Source organism: Electrophorus electricus, chromosome 1, assembly GCF_041902795.1.
Source record: "Electrophorus electricus isolate QZ-2024a chromosome 1, ASM4190279v1, whole genome shotgun sequence".
NCBI classification, from domain to species: Eukaryota; Metazoa; Chordata; class Actinopteri; order Gymnotiformes; family Gymnotidae; genus Electrophorus; species Electrophorus electricus.
The window spans coordinates 29213538-29233794 of NC_137497.1; the positions used below are offsets into that span (position 1 = coordinate 29213538).

General features: G+C 45.7%; 1 protein-coding gene across 5 annotated transcripts in view; it reads right to left on the reverse strand.

Annotated features, from left to right (window-relative positions):
• The window catches only part of vps13b (vacuolar protein sorting 13 homolog B), a 220605-nt gene that overhangs the window by 44261 nt on the left and 156087 nt on the right, over window positions 1-20257 (reverse strand). For 4 of the 5 annotated variants that reach the window (XM_035525873.2, XM_035525874.2, XM_081714211.1 and 1 more), the window contains exons 34-38: window positions 16014-16731; window positions 15555-15692; window positions 7640-8029; window positions 1490-1692; window positions 169-379 (exon numbers count right to left, since the gene is read on the reverse strand). In XM_035525873.2, the coding sequence (XP_035381766.2) occupies window positions 169-379; window positions 1490-1692; window positions 7640-8029; window positions 15555-15692; window positions 16014-16731 (1660 nt within the window). The remainder of the gene's footprint in view (window positions 1-168; window positions 380-1489; window positions 1693-7639; window positions 8030-15554; window positions 15693-16013; window positions 16732-20257) is intronic. The other variant, XM_081714207.1, reaches the window with a different exon arrangement.

Genomic DNA, 20257 nt, shown 5'->3' on the forward strand with positions numbered 1-20257 from the left:
TGTACAGCGCAGGTGTTTCCAATAAAGTGTAACATTATAGCTACTCCCTCACTGCCTACAGAGCAGTACTGCTCTACACACAATAACCCCCCCCCACACACACACACACACATATGGTGTTTAAATCAAAAACTAAAACTCTTCTGGCTGTGGGTTAGGACAGTGTACCTGAGTCCTGGATATACTGGAAGAGGCCAGTACGCAGGTCATCGGAGGAGCGCTCGGAGCAGAGCGAGCGCGATCCAGGAGACGGCGGGGGCTGAGAGAGGAAGGCCATCTCCTCAGGCTCCTCCTCCGCTACTCCCACCTCCCTCGCGCAGGTCCGAAGGTACTCTTGAATCAGAGCAATGCAGTTATAATGCTCCTGACCCCAGAACACCTACGTGAGGACGGAGTGGAGGCAGAGGCGGATGGAAAGAACGAGGGAACACGCGTTAGCCGGTGAATTACCACGTTGTTGTGCCCCAGCTGCAACAGCCTTGGTATTCTGGTGTTTCTAAAATCCCCTCTCTTCCCCTGCCAGGAAACTTTCGTGATGGAGAGATACAGCCACAGTCCACAGAAAGCCGGCAGCTACAAAGCGTTTGTATTGAAACCAGGATTACCGTGGTGATAATACTGCACGGCGCATGTTTTGTTGGTAAATTGGTTCTATTCCTATTATAAAGGCTGGTCCTGCTTTCCAGCTATTGATGGGCTAGATTTTCTGCACTTTGTTACCCCATAAACGGTAATGCTCCTTGTCAAGATGAAGGGCAGTGGGGCACCTGTCGCTGAAACGTACAGGACTCTTTTCCAACAACCGAACAGGCAAACTTGTTCAGCATTTGACAGCCCGGTAAATATGGCTGTTTGCGTTTCAGTTTGTCTATCGCAAGCAGTTTTAGAGATACATATACTGGGGTCAAATTTTGGATACAACTAATATTAAATGTGAACTTGCAAAGAGTTGGTACCATTTTGTTTGCTCAATCAAAAAAAAAAAAAAAAAAACGGCAGAGGGAAAGATGGCTGTGTTTGGTTTTATTATTTTGTTTAAGTTGTTGGGTTGGGGTTTAGGGTTGGGGGTTAGAATTAGGCTAGGGTTTAGGGTTGGGGTTAGGAGTTAGGTTAGGGGTTGGGCTTTAGAGTTAGGATAGGGTTCAGGGTTGGGTTTTAGGATTAGGGTTTAGGGTTATGGTTGGGTTTTAGGAGTAGGTTAGGGGTTGGGCTTTAGAGTTAGGATAGGGTTCAGGGTTGGGTTTTAGGATTAGGGTTTAGGGTTATGGTTGGGTTTTAGGAGTAGGTTAGGGGTTGGGCTTTAGAGTTAGGATAGGGTTCAGGGTTGGGTTTTAGGATTAGGGTTTAGGTTTATGGTTGGGTTTTAGGAGTAGGTTAGGGGTTGGGCTTTAGAGTTAGAATAGGGTTCAGGGTTAGGTTTTAGGATTAGGGTTTAGGGTTATGGTTGGGTTTTAGGAGTAGGTTAGGGGTAGGGGTTAAGGTGCTGTACCTGTAATAATCCTCCCTTCAGGTCCAGCAGGATTCTCGGCGGGCCCGCATCAGAGGCGGGGCTGCCACTGTGTCGGCACCAACGGGCCTCCAAATCAGCGCAGCAGGAAAACGGCCCCGCAAACACCGTGCTCCGCCCCTTCAGACCTGTCCGCACCAACACGTCCTCGCAGTGTAGCAGCACACACGCCTCCCTGACATTCTCTACAAACACAGACATGCACACGAATACACAGCAAATGAAGTCGAAAGTGAGCGTGAATGGATGAAAGTCTGTGTTGGAGCAAATCTGCATATTTGCACAATAACTGTACAGCTCGTTGATTGTCAGCGGTGCTCAGACTCGCAATAAAGATTCCACTCCTGTTCTCCAGTCTCACAGGAGGCATGAGGAGCAGGCTTCGATTCCAGGTTGGGCATAGGGGTCCCATTCTTGCCTCTTTTCTAGAAGGCCCAACATAGCCTCAGCATCTGATTCGGTGCGACTACACAAGCGTTAGAGCTACAGCAAGCTGGTCAGGAGGGAGTAGCATGTTGGAAGCACAAACTATGCGAATCGACCTCCAAATCACTCTTTGAACTTACAGCGAGACAGCCAAGTACAGCGTTAACAAGCAGTTGTCATGCAATTTCAAACACTCTTTCATATGCATACACAAGGATGGTCTCTTGCATGCATTCATGCACGTCCACATACCCGCAGGCTCACAAAAACAAAACCAAAGGAGAATGCTTCCAATATTTTGGAACCTTTATAAAGGCTGTCCGCCAGTGGTGTGTTGCTCCGGTTGGTAGTTTTCGTCGATGGTTCAGTGGCACACAGACACAAGCATACCTTGCATTCCAGGCGACAGCGATCGCCGTACTCGAGAACTCCACCGATGCAAGAACTCGGCATGCTGTGAGCGACTGGTGGTGTATAGCTGCTACTGCCACGCACAGCTTCTGGATTTGAAGCCAAGATAAGATTTTTTGATTTTTTGTTAACAAATGTTAAAGGATGTAGGCCCTTCAAAAAATGGTTAACTGATGACTGCTGTTTTTGCAGCATTTGAGCTCTTTGAGGTCACGGTGACCCCGGCTATGTCTCTCAGAGACTGCTGTGGCAAACTCTGTTATGATGCTGTTGAGACAGACACAGAAAGGACGAGTGCAGAAGTGACTGAATGGAAATGATTTCTTCGCATCCATTTAAAACAGTTTATGGCTTAGCTCCATTATACCTCACGGGTCTTCGAGGTTAATCTCCACAGAGAACTCGACGCTCCTCCTCGGCTACACCCCTCTGCACTCTTCACTTCTGTACCTTGTCAGTAGGAGCTCGGGCGTTTAATAATTACGCACCACAACAACAAAACTCTCTTCTAGACCTGCTAGACCTTCATCTCTTAGACTCTGTGTGTGTGTGTGTGTGTGTGTGTGTTGTGTGTGTTGTGTGTATGTGCTTGCTTTATTAGTTGTGTGAAGGCCTTTTTTATTAGGCCATATGTTTTGATTCAGGTCCTTTCTTGTGAGTCCTTCCAGTGTCACATGGCCTTTCTGCAAATAAGGACACCCAATTCAGGGGTCTGGTTTGCATTAACAAATAAAATTCTTCATTACACCCCAAGATTTAAACATGCTCTTCTGCTCTTCGTTAGTTTGGACTTTTGGATGTCTCTGGATATCTACCCTGCAACTGTTTGAACAGTGATGGTCTCTTCTCAGGTACCTTTTCTGCAGCTCCCTTCCTAACAGCTGCCTTTGGAATTCTGTATTTCATCTTGGAATCTCTCGCGGTATACATCTACTACTCCCAGTGCCTGCCATTTCAAAGAGCTCCAGCACTCCTGTCTCTTTAGGTTAGCTTGGCTCTGGATAAGGGCATCTGCCAAATGTAAACACTATAATTGCCCCCTCTTCTTTTTTTTCCCCCCCTCTTTTTCCGCCTCCGCCTCGTCTTTTCATCATTACTACATCATTACTAATCCTTCTTCCTCCAGGACGATCAGGAATCTCACGAGGACCGTTTTCATTTGGGGAAGCTGTATGGAACTCTAGAGGTACAGATAGGTTTGGGTTCTTTCCCCACTGGTTCCTTGTTGCTGAAGTTCATTCGTCTGCATAAGTGATCCTTCTCCTCTCTAGCATTGTCTGCATATGGTTAATACTGGTTTGGTTGTACCTTAGCTTATGCTGTTCCTCAAGCTTGGCTCCCCCATTTATTGGGGCGGCTCTACCAAGCGCGCCGGCCCGCCCGTCTTTCATTCGGTCCACCGCTGAACTTGTTCCGTACCATGACAGGATGCCCTATCTCCAGTGCCTCCTTCCCCTGCCCCGTCCGACGTTGGCCTCTGCCTCCACGTGACGCACCCCCCATTTGCCTGTCTGACTGCCCTCTCTGTCCCTGCGTGGTGCCCTTCCCACTGCGACTGTCTGATTCTTGACTGCGCATGGTTTCATCCTCCCCTCCTCTTCTCGTCGTTTTCTCTCCTCGGCCCAAATCACTTTACAGAGCGCTGCAAACACCGTCGGATGTGGGCGCCACGTGAGCTTTCAGGGAGACTACACAGAGGATGCGTAGGTACACAGTGTGGCGCAGAGGCCAAGCCACGTAGGAGCTCAATATAGACTCCCTCCCCTGATGGGGAGGTCGCATCTCCCGGCTTTACAAGGTAACGATTCCCCCTGGGCTGACAGAGGCCCTCCAGGAGAGATGAAACAACCTCCAGAAGGAGCAACAGGAGAAGAATAAGAGAGGTGAGACAGCGAGAGGGTGGGGAGGAGAGCAGAAACATCCGTAGAGATGAGGTTAAAAAAGAAGAGACCTCACTGAGGCTAATCTGTGTGGTTTAGTGAGGCATGGGTTATACTGACAGGGCCGTGAGTCATTAGGTTTGATCAATCCTTCATCATTTTCTCTGGCACGCGTACACGCACGCACACACACACACACACACACACACACAGAAAGACCGAAGGGTCTATCTCCAATTAAGAGACATCTTTAGGTGATTAAGTGATTGGGTTGATGTGATTTACAGTGGTGTGGGTTTCAGTCTGGCACCACAGACTGACTACTCCATAAATAACTTTTCATTTCTCTAGCAAGATGCAATCTTCTATCTACAAGTCGCAGGAGAATAAGTAAAACCCCATGTGGGGCAGCTGAGGCCAGCCCAGGCCACTCAGGGTCGGACCATATCCTGTCCTCCGCCAAAGGACACGCCTGTTCAGAAACTCAGCCAGGCAAGCCAGATATCCACACGCACAAATCATCTCACCGCTTCGCCTTTCAGCAGAGTTACAGACAAATGACTGAGGTCACAGACAGGTGCCCTTGCCAATCATAGACAGGAAAAAGATAAGTAACAAAAGCAGAAGAAAATCATCTTTATTCCAGCACCATCACCTAACTACATGAGAGTGGCTAAAGATGTTTAAAAGAGAACAGCTTCTCTCAAGTGTCCATTTGATAAGTGGTCATTTATTTAATTGCTGCCTTAAATTGAAGTACTAAGTACTAGTGGCATTGAGTGGCAGAGACTGTAAATTTACTGCAGTTAGGGTAGATTAGTTACACACTAGTCTCTCTGTTTGAAATGAAGGCCTCATAGTTCTGGTGCTTCGCTAATTCAACATTTCCAGCGGTTAAGGTACTTGACTTGTAATCGGAAGGTTGCTGGTTCAAGCCCCACCACTGCCAAGTTGCCACTGTTGGGCCCCTGAGCAAGACCCTTAACCCTCGATTGCTCAAGTTGTACTCAGTCATGATTGTAAGTCGCTTTGGATAAAAGCGTCAGATAAATGTACAATGCTACATTTGTGACTGCGTAACTAGTCTCCTTTAACGTGGGTACCTATAGCACGGTGGCAACGGGCTTGTAACAGCAACCTAATTATTTATAATGGCGCCACCTAATTATTTATAAAGCAAAGCTGCCTTTACACATCATATCATTTTTACCTGTAAAAATAATGGCCGTTTAATGACATCACTGTATTGGCACATGATAGTGATATAATAATCATGATTAAACTTTTAAGCAAGACAATATACTGAACAGCGTGTTCAACAAACAATGGATGTAGGGGCTGACGTTAGCTCAACTAACGCCTACGCAGATGACAAATGGATCTGTAGTCAGTTCCTTAAACTATACTGGGAATATCTCTTTTTATGTGAACTCAAATAATGTACCATTCACCTGAATCCAGGCCTAACTGTTACGCCAATGACACACTCGAGGCCGTGCTATATTGTGAGGGTAAACTAACAAGGTTTACACAGATAGATGGAACAGAATCTCTCTCAGCCATTAACATTGCAAAGTCAGAACTGTGGTAGAATTTTTGCTCCTACAGTAGCCTTATACAGAAAGACACTGGGGTATTAAAGATTAATGCGTGAAATGTTATTTTTGACATGCAGAGGAAATGTTTTTGTACTGTATGCCTTTAGTACTGCACGTCTAAAAATGACTCACAAAAGTTAACACCACCAAGATGGAAACACAAAACTGAACGAGACGCAGGATGAAACGGAAAAAGCCCTGAGAAAGCACAGGAAGACTATAATGAAAGCCTGCGCAGAAACAAAGCCTGCATGCATGATGACTGAGTTAACCCCGCTCTAACAAGAACCTCCAAATTCCAAGTCTGAAGCTCAGAAAAGCTCATTATCGTCACATACATGGAGTACGTCCCCCTCTACCAAGGCTGCTGTGTTTGCTCTACACAACAAGGGCGCGTTGGTGACATCTGGGAGACGCAGGCCCTAATGCGAGATAGAGGGCCTAAAAGTAGCCCGGATGCAGGGTTTAGCTCCATGCTGATGCCATGGGCTCCCTCTGTCCCAAGTGAGCAGTGTGCCATTGTTCCACAGCACTGAGTGTTTCTGACTGTGTTTATGAAAGAGAACACATCAAATGGGAAGCAGCACGGCTGCTATGACCGAGCCGGCCTGGCCCACAGCCTGCGCTATTGTCTCACAACACAGTTATGTCCAAACCGGTAAACAAGTGAAAACTGTTGAGGTTTTGATTAACATTTTCAACAATCACAATAACATCTGCTGAACATCTGAGTGGCTCTGGACTCTCGGTCTCTCGTACACACCAGGGAGTGGAGGAAGGTTTCGCCGTGCATGCACGGGGGCAGAGGAGACAGTGATAACGTTTAGGGTAGCCACGCTTCCTAAAGGCTACTTCTAAAGGATGAAGACCGATCCAGACACGCCCAAGTTCTCCCCGTCTGCAGAGCACGGTCAGAGCACCAGTGAGCTTTAGGAAACAACGCATTGTTTGCTTAGTCCGCTGGTTAACGGGATTTGGGTCAACGCCGCCGCTCCGCGACACCGCCGCCCTACATGCTTTGGATGTTAAACAAACAAAAGACAGCAACACTCATCACTTCTCCATCATCGTAGTAACAGTCCTCCTTGCCATGTTCACCTGTGCAGAAACAGGTCTTCCTCATACCACCACATGCAGACCACAGCTGCATATCTGTGCAGCTAATTCTGTTTACATATTTGTGAAGGTTGTTGTTTACAGCTAGGTCTGGTCTATTCCCACTGATGCATTTGGACGTCCTTATAGTAAACTGAGAAAAGGGGTTTAATTACTGCTGAATAATTCCAATAAGCTACTCTCTTGTGTAATTTTGCAGGCTGTTGCGGGAGTTGGAGCTCCACGCGCCCCAGCAGTACCATCACTTAATGATACTCTTGCTTGGGGTGATACTTCACTGCGGTCTGGAGAACGCAGACAGCGCAGATCAGCAGAGCCAGGCTCCGTGGCCGGGACCCTAAAGAGCGGAGACACGACTAACTGCTCCCTCTCATCAAAAGGCAGGGCTTTGCTGCGGCTCATGGAGGACATGCTTATTGAGAGAGGTCTGGATTTTCCATCGCAAATAAAACAAATAAAACCTACCCGATGCAGATTTGATTTTTTATTTTGCTCTGAGAGACCATGGGTGACAGAGCCAGGAGCTGGAATTAAACGTGCGTTGAGGGATTAAGACAACAAAAGAAGCGTTCGGTCTTCTGGTCGAGTGAAAGCACCGTGTTTAGAGGGTAGTCTTAAACAGATGTGTGAGAGGAAAAAAAGAGAGAGGAGCAGACCTTTAAAGGATAGACAGACAGCAGTAGGAGGAGGAGGATACTAACCCAGTGGTTTCTGCCCACTCTTTGTGCTCAGACTGCCTTTCACACCGGACGCAGATAACGTGAGACTGGGTCGGGCAGGGTGCGACTCGATCTCCAGGACAACCACCATCTCCACGGCTTGAAGGGAGATCTTATGGAAGGGGGCCAGAGACTGCAGGCCATCAGCTAGACGGGCAGGGATGGAGGGCGACGCTGCAGTGCCGCCGTTCTGCTTGGCACCGTGGGGAGGAGGGGATGTCTTGCCAGGGGAGTACTGAGGGCTCCAGGGAGAAGACCCAGGCACATGGCCGCTCTCTGGAAAGATCTTCCTCCAGAAGGACTTGGCTTGCTCCACCTTAGCCAGCGTTGGGTTAACCTTCAGCGGCCTACACAGGGCTGCCTTCAGCTCCGCTGCACAAACAGCAATGAAAAGAACGAGACGCGTTAAACATTAAAACAACCGTTTGTGCGGAGTTGATTTGGAGCAAAGGAATTACCCCCCCCCCCCCCATCAAACGAATGTTTTACGCTCAGGATACTAAGTCTAAAAAAATTCCAATAAACCCCACGTGGAAGGTGAGAAGGGGATAAAAGGGGAGAAGGGATAGATAAAAGGATGAGAGGGATGTCACAGAAAGAAAGCGATCCCTCTCTACTCTTCTAAACCTGCAGCTGAGAACAGGCCTCTGTCGGTCTGTGGGGGATGTCTATAAGGTGAAACCGGAGGTTCATATAATGCACTTGGGTGGCTCGTTAGAACCAACGGAGTGTGATTATTCAATGCTACTTGCTTACTCTCTCCAAACGGTTCCTCTCACCAGCACTGTCTGAGAGATTTTCTGCAGTGTACCATCGGTGTCTTCAAGTTGGGCATTTGTAATGAAACTGAAATGTTTTACAGGCAGGCTGCATAGTTTGGGGGTTAAACACGTATTGCTTCAGCATGGTATCTTCGGTAACAGTGTCACTCATAATGAAAAGTCTAACAGTCGGAATGCTGGGCCTGTTGCGAAGGTGGAAATGGGTCATCGGTTGTTCCCGCTGGCGGGAAGCGGCACTAGTGTCGCCAGCCTTCGAACGAGGCCGAGGCCCTGCCTCCTCCGGAGACGCAGACGGACGGTTAGGCGGTTGGACTGCGCATCTTCAGGGATTAGCGTGTAGAGAGCTGTGGCAGGTTTAATCACTCCTGTGTAACGCAGTGTCATCTGCTGGCTGGAAATCGCCCTGCCGCATCATAAACTGGCCAAGAGCCAAGAACACCATTTTCCTGTTTCGCCCCGAACCAGACCAAGCTACAAGACCTCACTTGCAGAGAAAGCTGGGGCGCATTAGGACACGCACACGGAGCTCATGGTAGAAATGTGTGCGAGTTCAGGGTGGAGAGCCTGACTTAAAAAGGATCAGGAAGGTTATTTACCTTTTCAACCGGTCAGCTGTCCCATTCTTTTACTGTGATATGTGACGTGTGTCAAGTGCCAGAGCAATAGAGTTGGCTGTAACCGTTTTAGCAGCAGGCTGCACAAACACCGACACACTCCACTCACCCCCAAGGGCTTGGCTAGAGTGAAGGACAACACATTCCTTGCACAAGCTCCGTGCTGTATTCTAATGCGGGCACAGGAAGGCTATCATATAAAAGAGACGACTAAGTGAGGAATTTCAGCAAATGGCACATGTCTATATCCTGTATGAGGTCATCTATGGAGATAGCACGAGAATGTGTACACATACAAAGGCTTTGAAAGCGACTCTGAATCATAATAGGGAGATAGGTCACTCTCTGGTGAGCACTTCGAACTTCAGTGATAAATTCCTGAGAGCCTGATTCTGCAAGGGCTCTGTATGCGTGTGTGTGTTTATATTTGTGTTGGGTGGTTGTTGAAGCAAACTCTGTGATTACCCTTTCGCTATTTTGATTTGAAGCAGTGTGATTAGAAAATTGCAAAAGCCGTGATTTAGGATGTACATTAGGCAGCACGCCTGACCCAGGGTTAAAACACCAATGTCTAATAAAGAACTGGACAGGTAAAAGCAATAGTAAACTATCTAGTTAAAGGTGAGACCACCGAAGTGGCCAATCCACTATACTGGTATAGAAACAAGCTGTGATTCCTTTCAGTGTAAATAAACCTCCTGTAAGGGTTGAGGTAAAAAGGTCCATGGGGGCAGTTCAGTTAGGACACTTTCTGACTGTATAGGTCGTATATTACGGACATGCTTGTTATGTTTTCGCTAAATTTGATAACCTTGGAGGTACTACCAACAGAAAGACTAGACAAGATGAATAAAGTTAAAAGTTTTATCTTTTAAGACCAAATAAATTATAAAATTACTGATTGCACATAAACAAGCCAGTGTCTTGCTTTAGTGTCTTGTATTAGTTTCAATCTAAGTTTTGGAACAGAATACTTTGCTAGCTAGTGTCAGGAATAACCACAAAAGCAGTTTCATCTCCATGTTTTCAACCAAATATACATACCAATTTAGCAGCACTGTGGCTTCAAGATTATTATATTAATAGCAATCCAGCTCTTTATTATAGATCAGTCGAATAAACTGTTATTATAGGTAAGTAGTATAAACTGTTACTATAGATCGGTAGTATAAGCTGTTATTGTAGATCGGTAGTATAAACTGTTATTGTAGATCGATAGTATAAACTGTTGTGTCAATCCAGCTCTTTATTATAGATCAGTAGTATCAACTGGTATTATAGATCAGTAGTCTAAACTGTTACTATAGATGGGTAGTATAAACTGTTGTTATAGATCAGTAGTATAAACTGTTGTGTCAATCCAGCTCTTTATTATAGATCAGTAGTACAAACTGTTATTATAGATCAGTAGTATAAACTATAAACAGCAGTGGCCCAAGATGACTGCATATATGCTCACCAATAACAAACACATGAAACCTAAGGCAAATGTTACATTCATGGTGCAGAAAAATTGCCCCCGATGTGTGAGAAGCAACACTGGATGATGTAGTCCTGAAGAAAAACAGCACTTCAGCGGTATGGGAGTATTTTGTGTTTGGCATGACAGATGTGTAACAAAGAAACAACGTTGTCATGCTGGTGTTCTGGAATCTGCAAAGACCAAAAGTATTAAGAGGAAGCAGAGATGTTGGGGAATGAAGTGTAGTTTAAGTGTTCTATTGTTTGCCGTCATTTTAAGATTTTTAAAGTACTGCACTTTATCCTCGAGTGGCAGTCTTCCAAAAAAAAGTATCAACAAATAAATGTTTTTAGATGAATGGAATATTCAGATATTTTGTGTAATATTTTAATTTCTATTTTATTATTACATTCAGAGGTCACTTTTATGATTATTCTGTGATTTATCAATCTATAAGAATGCTGGATATCAATAAATAATGTTCTATTGATTACAGACTGTGCAATAAGTATATACTGTTCCTGGGACATAAGCGAATGACCCATTTTTATCAATGATCTCAATTAAAAAATGTAATAAATACATGTTGGATGCAATTAATATCTTAAAGTCCTCATCCTTGCATTAGAAAATAGAATAGTTAATATTTTTTTTATGGTATCTCATGTGAAAATACTCGATCATGTTTTAAAGCTATACAGTGAAGAGCCTATCGAAACCTGAACCTAATTAAAAATCTATTCCAAATCAAACTGCAATTGCAACATCTGTCGGAAAAATCACAATGAGATATTTCCCCAAGTTGTTCAGTCCTACCTCAAGCTTTTCCTCAAGATGGAGACACATGAAAAGATAATTCTACAACGATACAATTATAAACATCAACATTTAGATTCAGATCAAAATCTGCCACTTCACTCTTTACAGATCACAATTTCTGGATGCTATATATCCTTTATCTTTTTCCCCCAAATTGTGAATTACGTTACTCTCTATTGAATACAGTATCAATTATCAGTCTACAATATTCCTGCAAAATCGCTGTACTCTTTGAAATGTGACACATTTATTATGATAACACTGTGGCCTGAAACTGAGAAATCTGAGTGGAATCCCTCAGTGGAAGTTTTTTTTTTTTATATATATATATTTTTGCTTTGATTTGACTAATAATGAGGTATTGGGTGGAATTGTAAATTATATTTTTCTGCTTTTAATGCTAGCACTAGCCACTGATATCATGATCATATTTCTGACAAACACTTAATGAAGTTAATCCTTGTAGTGTGTTTAACATTCTCCCTGACCTAGAAGACTGCACTAGCCTAAACTAATTAACATTAATTTAACAATAATTTTATTCATTTTAGAAATTACAGTGTTGTTAATGGATTTACTATCTAGAATGCGAAAAGCATTTTTTGAAAATCAGAAAAAAATTTTCCAGGACAATCTATAGGCACAATACATTCAGTGTCACACACTTTATGTGACAAACTTATAGCCTATAGTTTTCATTTACATTTTTAACATACTTAATATGGTCACAGTTTTGCCCTGTGAGACAGAATATGAGAAATCTTTGAGAATAGAAATTAGGACTGTCGATTCAACTTTGATATGGAAAAGTAACAGAGATAACACTTTAGTTAGTTCTTTAAGTTCAAAGAGAAATGAACTGAATTGATGTGCTCCCATCTTAAATTGGTTTGACCTCTCCTTAGAAACCCTGGTCTGAAGAGCTTCCACCCTGCAGATTTAAATTCTGGCCCTAAACACTGACTCTCATTAGTGAGATGCAACTGAACTGAAGTGATCTGAACTGGTCAGTTGTTCTTGATTACTTTCCTTGCTCCCAACACCAGCCTTTTTATCTCAAGACACAGGAGTTGTTTGGTTTAAAATTTTTTTTAAAAAAAACTGACTAACCTGAGCTTTATGAGGGTATTTGTATTTTCACTGCCGACAAAAATAAAGTAAAACATATAAGCTTAGAAGTGCATTGTCTATTTGCCATGCTTATTTTGTAGACTTCTTCATTAATGGGCAATTATATGTTTTGAAAAAGGTTACTGTAGAGGGGTCAATCTAGGAACTGTGCTTGACTAAGACCAGAATTGTGTAGATGCAGGTGCAACTATGAGAAGAATAATTACATACATTACATAATTACCAAATGATTTACTTTTTCCCAGTTAACCAATTAAGCCAGAGCGCTAGAGGGAGACAAGCCTGCATGTCAATTATTTTGTGTGTATCTAGCACATTGAAGGGTAGACTAAACGTCATGCAGCCACGACTTTGGAGAAAAAAATACAGAGGGAAGCAATGGGATGTTATTTTTGTTATTTATTTTTATTTATTTTACTGCTCATCCTTGTTTTGTTATGTATTTTTCTTACGCCTGTCTGTAATCTTATCCTCTTTGTTCTTTTTTCTGTATCATTGGGTGTCAGGCACTTAAAATAATTAATTCTATTATTATTATTAAAGAATCAGGGTGGATTCCTTCCATGGCCAAGTCTTTAAAATCAAAAGTCATTACAGCAACTATAAATGAAGAAAATTCACAACAAGTGTGTCATTTTTGACACACAACAGTAGCCATAATATACATGTCATGTAATATAAAATTTACTCCAAGCTTCTTGCTAGCCAAAGCAGACTTGAGGGATTGTTTAATGTACCATTAAGAGAAGGATAAATAATTTTGTGTTCCCAGACTTCATTATATATTTTGTTATATTTTTTTACATATTTTGCACCAAATTGTTTCTCAAATTGACCTGCATTTAATTTTGGAAAGGAACATTTTGCGGCTTACTCTAAATTATTTTCTCAATCACATTTTCCTCAAGATGTGTGTATTTTTCTGAGAAAATTTCAAAATGAAATTCTCAGTACTAAAAAGACCACCGCATTGCTCGGTTTTCTCATGAGGTTTTTCCACCCTGGGTCATTGTTCATTTTCCAGCACAAAATCTGCTTTACATCGCACTAAGCAGGAAAAGCCAAAAATATAGACAATATAGACAACTTCCACTTTAACAGTGAACACTGTTCTTTGGTCTAAGCACACGGGAGAAGGTTCAGTCAGCAATGGAACTCCAAAAAGGCTGCAGGTAAAGGATGTGACATGTTCAGTTTAGTAACGCTCAAGTTCAGTTCTCCCAGCTTACAGTAAAGGCCTGTGTTTATAGAGCCGGCCACCGGGTCAGACTACTGTTTTGACACATTTAACTGGAGTTACCTTCAAAGTTGCCATTTTTAAACACTCCACATACCAAGAAGAAAATGTGAGCGCAAACGGAAGAAAGATGGCAGAGTTTCCGTTCACCAGTGGAGGGTAGTGTCCATGAGTGACACTACTATGGGAGGGGGGTTTATTAAGAACACCTTTGAGCAATGAGATGTGCAACTGACAGAGACAGAGAGAGAGAGAGAGAGAGAGAGAGAGAGAGAGAGCGCAAGGGGGGAAGGGGGGAGAGAGGGAGAAAGAGAGAGAGAAAAAAGCAGGCCCTGAAGTGGGTTACGATTTAAAGTGGGTTTAATAGAAACCAGTCTGTGGGTTCTGCTGTCTGCCACGTCTCAGGTGTCAGGCTCTATTAGCATTGAGTAAACTCCTTGATCAGAGGCCACAGGCTGACCTGTGCGAAGCCACAGCACCAGGGCAAAGCCGTCTGCTGTTGACGGTGCAGTGCTCAGTGTCCTTCTGGGCAGCCCAAAGCCTGGTGACCCAGCAGCGACCCAGAACCGAGAGTAGGAGCAGAGCTATTATGACCGGATGGCTGTGTGGGATCCAGAGGCTCTTTCACACTGAAATGGGTGACTGGCTAATCTCAAGTTGGCTGGAAGATTTTGAAAAACAATGCTTAATTTAATCATTTCGTGAGCGGGTAAAAGAAGAGGTCTGGTATGTTTCATGTGTGTACAGAAACACTAAGACAAAGACACCGGGCAAGCATGGGTTGAGAAATAATCTTGCAGTTCAAACAGCTTCCGCCCACATTTCTCCCCACATGACCAGACATTTATTATGCTTGTGCATACAGAATGTTATGCCAGACCAAAATCAACAGAGACCGGGGAGGGTGTGAGAGAGTGTGAGAGAGTGAGAGAATGAGAGTGCGAGAGTGTGAGAAGCCATGTACAGGAGCGCAGGCAGACAGCCGTGCATCGGGTAGATGCATTCGTATGGCTTGCTCTTTATTCCTGATTGGTTACTGTTGATGCTCGTGCTATGCGTGCGCGCACATTTAATACACATTTAAAAATCCATCTTGTCTGCTACGACGCTGATTTATAGAGACGGGTTTGGAGTTAGTCTGCAGCCTGTCCTGAATGTAGTCTCTGCTTGTTAAGGTAATGTCTTTGTTGCGGTAATTCTCTGCTTGCTAAAGTAGGCTCTTTGTTGAAGCTAGACTATCTAGTAAGTTCTGACTTGAGCATGCAGGCTCTCCTTTCCTGCTTCATGCCAGGACTTTAGCTTGCAGCTATTCTTTACACTATAACATATTTTATCCTAGCATGAGGATATGGTTTCTGTACATCTCTCTGGACAAGTCATGCCTTGTTGCATACTGACTAGAAGTTATGCTTCATCTCACACGCACAGCACCTGGACAGAGGCTGTGAGAGATATGTAACTTAGTGTGGAGCGAGAACAGCACAAGAAAATAATTAGGAACTAAATCAAGCATGTCCTCCACCCACCTACATGCTGCTCTCACAATACAGGCAGGAGTACGGGTTAACCCCTTAACCCCTAAACCACGGAATAGACAAAGGAAAAGATTTTATGATGAATCTGTGTGTGCTGGGTTTGTATGTGACCATGTACTGTATCGCGCGAGCGTTTGTGTGTGTGTGTGTGTGAGAGAGTGTGTTTGTGTGTGTATGTGTGTTTGAGTGTGTGTGTTTGTGTGTGAGTGTGAATGAGTGTGTTTGTGTGAGTGTGTGAGTGTGAGTGTGAGTGTGTGTGAGTGTGTGAGTTTGAGTGTGTGTGTGTGTGTGTGAGAGTGTGTGTGGGGGGGGCCCACCTGGCCCATTTAGGAAGTCTCTGATACAGAGAGATAAGAGAGGTGGGGGGATGCCCGTCCTGCTGTCTGCCTCTCCTGCGACTGTCTGCAACCAGAACACACTGTAGTCCAGGGACTCAGGAAGAGACTTTCCCGAATCTGTGTGAGGAAGAGACACAGATCAACTATTACAGAAGGGGATTGAACAGAGAGGGGCAACAGGGCAAATGATCAGACAAAGCAAAAATCTATTCATCTAGTAAAAACGAATCTAGAAGGTTCAGTAGCAACAACCACAGACCAGCCCAGAAATAAATACACCAAAATAAATCTAATAGTATACAGTCATTACGATTACATTATTATTTGCTTGACATTAGGCTTCTGCTAAGCGCTTATAAGTGACAGTATCGCCCATATTGTAAGAAGGCTGTCATGCGGTGAATCAAACAGGGACTCTGAGCCACTGAGCTGGCGTACCCAGGCAGATGTAGTCGGATGTCACTCCCTTCAGGGTGAGGTCGAAGAGAGAGAGATCCAGGCGCTGGCGACGCTGGTGGCAGCTGATCAGGGCGGACGGCTGCGCGAGCTGCAGGAAGAGGAGAGGCTGCAGCAGGCCTCCCCCAGGGCCCCGCCTCCCTGGCTGCCGCACCACGGTAATGCCTAACGCCTGCCTGGCAGAGGCCCTGCAGGGCGAGGACAGGCCCTCCAGCGCCAGGAGCCCCGCCCGCGCAGGCGTCGCCGGCGTTCTCACGCAGCTGTTGGCGTTGAGCAGGTCCTCCGCGGTCAGGGCGGAGAGGCCGGGGGTCGGCGCGGGCGGCCGGTCGGGTGCGTCCGGCGGGGCGTCCCGCGCCTCCTCCTCGGCCGTGTCCGGCGCGCTCTTCCCGGAGGGCTCGGGGGGCTCTGGGTGGGACTTGGGAGCCCGGGTCACGGCGTAGGTCATGAGGGCGAGGCGGCCGGCGGTGAGGAAGACGTCAAAGGGGATGAAGGAGAGGTTCTTCGTGATGGTTGGCTGTCGGGAGGGCCGGGCCAGCCGGTGGTGGCTGGTGCCGCTCTGCTGGTCGATCTGGACAATGCGGAGGCAGGCGCTGTCGCTGCCAAAGCCGCTGTCCTGCCCGCAGGGGGAGCGGCCTGCACCCAGAGGCTCCGTGCGGCCTGCGGTCCGCACGCTTCCGCACGTAGGGGACTGCTTGTGCATCTGTCCACATACACATACAATTACGAAACCCTGATTAAAGTGATACCTAACCAACATACCATCATGAGAAGGTAAGAATGTTCCACTAATTCAGACTGATTGCCCTTTCCCTGCTCCGGCTACACGTGGGAACGTCGGCATTGTGATCGCCTCCTTTTTTCCCTTCTTTCTGCTATATTCATCTCACCACCTCTACCCAAGTTTCATATGTTTCCTATTACACCGTTTAAGTATACATGTTCTCTCAGTTGTATCTCCCACATTGACCTCTCCTCCTCTTGAACTCTGTGTGTGTGCGTGCGCGCGCGTGTGTGTGTGTGTGTGTGTGTGTGTGTGTGGTGTTCGTTCAGAGGCGCAGATACAGTTTCAGACCTCCAGGCTCATTCTCTGCACGCTGGCACAACATTAGAGAGGAAGGCTGACTTTAAGATATTTGCTACTCTAAACAGTGTCATCAAAGGCTGAAAACACAAACCTGGCACAGCGCACGCGGCCAAAGTCACTGTGCGCACACTGCCAGAGTCTACAATGGTCGTGTATACATGTATACTGCCTTACAATGTGGTTGCGTGGAAGGGTTAAATGTGGTTTGGGGTTTGTTGTGTTTTTTGTTTTTTTGGGGTTTTTTACGAGGAAGCATCTGTATGAGGTTTCGGACACAAACACCTAACCAGCCCAGTACAAATGAGATGCTGAGAACCTTAGGAGTATACAGAACCACCAGTCGCACAAGTATATATGATTAGAGTAAATATCCCTCTCTCTTTATTTCGGTCTCGTTTTCTCCAAATCATAGTGCACACAAAGCTACTCCACCAAGCTGATGAATTAGCAGATATAAACAGTCTCCAGAATGAGAAGCAAAACCAGTGTTTGGGATTAAAGCAGTGAAGAACATGTTAATGTGGTTTATAGGCAGATTAAGGAGAACAACCATGTTAGTCAGTGCCTCAATGTGTAGAATATGCACAAGAATGGACGTGCGCGCCAGCGCGTGCAGACACACACACACACACACACACACACACACACCTGCCCCCACCTCTGCAAGTCAGCATGTCTGTGGAGTCTTGCTTATTTCTGCAGAGGTCGGCCTGAGACCTTTCCTGGTTGAAACCCTGCATCCAATTTGACTAAACAAAATTTTATTTGTATCGTGTGGTTTCGCAAAGCTGCTTTACCGAAATCTATCAAACAGAGGCATCACATGGTACAGAGGAAAGGTCAATGAGAGGTTAGCGACTAATATTCAAAGACTGTTCCTGTTGGGACTTCTCAGGTCCTGCTCAAATTTGGTATTCATGGGACATGCTAACATTTGAAGCCCACCTGGTGCCTGGTTAGGGTCCAGAAGGATTAGGTATGTGACCCGACTAAACTTTGCAGTATCCAGGAGAGGTTATGGGAGGCGTTGCGGGTGCTACCCAAGTTCATCGCGTGGGAAGATCCGATCCAACCGTCGGGAGAGACAAGCGTGCAGAGGTACGACGGCAGGATCTCACACTGCTGTTACATCAGGCATGGGCGCAGGACGGGCGCCTGGCTGCGTCCAGCTGTAGCGTGAGCTAGCGTACAGCTAGGCAAAGACATGAAGTGTCCTGAGTACATATGGTGTAGGCGGTGGGGATAATGTGAACAGAGATTCAAGAGGGTCCCCCTACGGCAGTTGGAGTAAGAAAGGATGAGCCAGAGGTGCGACGGGCGGACGGGCGCCGCGAGATGCTGGCCTTCCTCTGCGCCACCCTCGACAAGCAGGAGCGGAGGCATGCCGGCTCCAGTACCTCGCTTTGCCGCAGCTGTGTCCCCGACTTCGTACCAAATTGTGACCAGAAAAAAAACAGGCTAACCACCAACCGTGCTGCAATTTTTTTTTTTTCCCCAAATACTTCTAAAAACTCACAGAAAGCCTGCGGCGTGATTAAAGCAAGAACGGCAATTTGTAATAGTCCACGAGTTCACTCGTCACGCAGCGAGCGTGTTCAAAGCTTTGAAAGTTCAGCAGAAGTATATTGTAATCAATTTGGAATTTATCTGAAAGTCATGCAGTGTCAGTGAAGTAGGGCTCTCAGCCAAAAGAGCAACAGTGCTAGTAGCCGTCATAGATGATGATTAATCGGGGAAACGCGGCTTCGTTTTTCGGGATTGGCCAAGAACTCCTCAGCTAAGGCTTGAATACACTGAGAATTGTGGAAGGCCAGATCAGGACTGAAGCTAGGCTCCAGCAAGGGGCTTCAAAGACGCTGGAACTGCCATGGCGGTTTCTCTGCGTCGCCAGCGGCGCAGCGGGGGTTCGCGCGTTAGCCGCTGCTGTCATCCGGCCTGCTCTGGCTCAGCCAAACTGAGGAAGGCAGCGAGGGATTCCCAGCCATCCTGGAAACGCTGCTGCGCACCAGAGCTCCGGAAGCTCCGATCGGGCACTCCCGGCAAAGTCCATCTGTACATGCCCTCTCCCTCGCCCAGGCTTGCGTGTGGTCTTGTTTTCTAGTTGAAGCGGCCATTTAAAAGCCTGTTCGTTATAGCAAGACGGCAGTGTGAGGGTGATGCAGCTTCCTCCCCAGGTTACACCGAAGTCAGATCAGGCTGTGCTGGAGGGCTCTTAAACACTCCTAGCCTGCTGCTATCGCTAAAGCCGAAATCCAGTGATAGATTTCCCACCTTGCGTTAATCATTCTGTACGGATAGTTAAATGTTTATTAGACATGTTTACTGCCACCTTATGTATGGCAATCCTTTCACTCTGGTGACCGGCAAGGTACGTGAAGCTATGACTAATATGACTTGAATTACAAAAAAATGCACTACAAACCTCATTACATTCAACCTGGCAAAATTTGGTAAAAATCATACTATTCTAGAACCGAGTGGAACATTTGCTCTAACATGATATTAAAGGGCATCGCTCCTGGTGGCTCATTTGTCTTAGAAAGGGCTGCCATAGGATTATTACAGAACCTCTGATCTGACCTGGCCAATCACAGACAGCATCTCATACAAAGACACTGAAGCCATTAAATAACAATATGCAAAATTTCAAAAAGGACTTCGGTGAATTAGAGCTAGAAACTGAGAGAATGGAGTGTTTCAAATAATGTTTGAGAGAGAGAGAGAGAGAGAGGGAGTGAGAAAAAGAAGAAAAAGGTGAGGGAGGGAAAGGATGGAGAGAGAGAGAGAGAGAGAGAGAGAGAGAGAGAGAGAGAGAAAGAGGGAGAGAGAGGGGGGGAGAGGGAGAGAGAAAGGGAGAGTAAGGGGGGAGAGAGAGAGAGAGAGGGAGAGAGAAAGGGAGAGAGAGGGGGGAGAGAGAGAGGGAGAGGGAGAGAGAGAGAGAGAGAGGGAGAGAGAGAGGGAGAGGGAGAGAGAGAGAGAGAGAGAGGGAGAGAGACAGAAATGTGTCTTGTGTGTCAGACAGATTTCAGCTCAGTGGTTAAAACATTTGGGATCTAACCTCATTTACGGCACACTGTTTTCCACAAACAACAAAAGAGCTTTCAGACGGCATCATCGTGGTGCATCTTGCAGACGTCGGGGA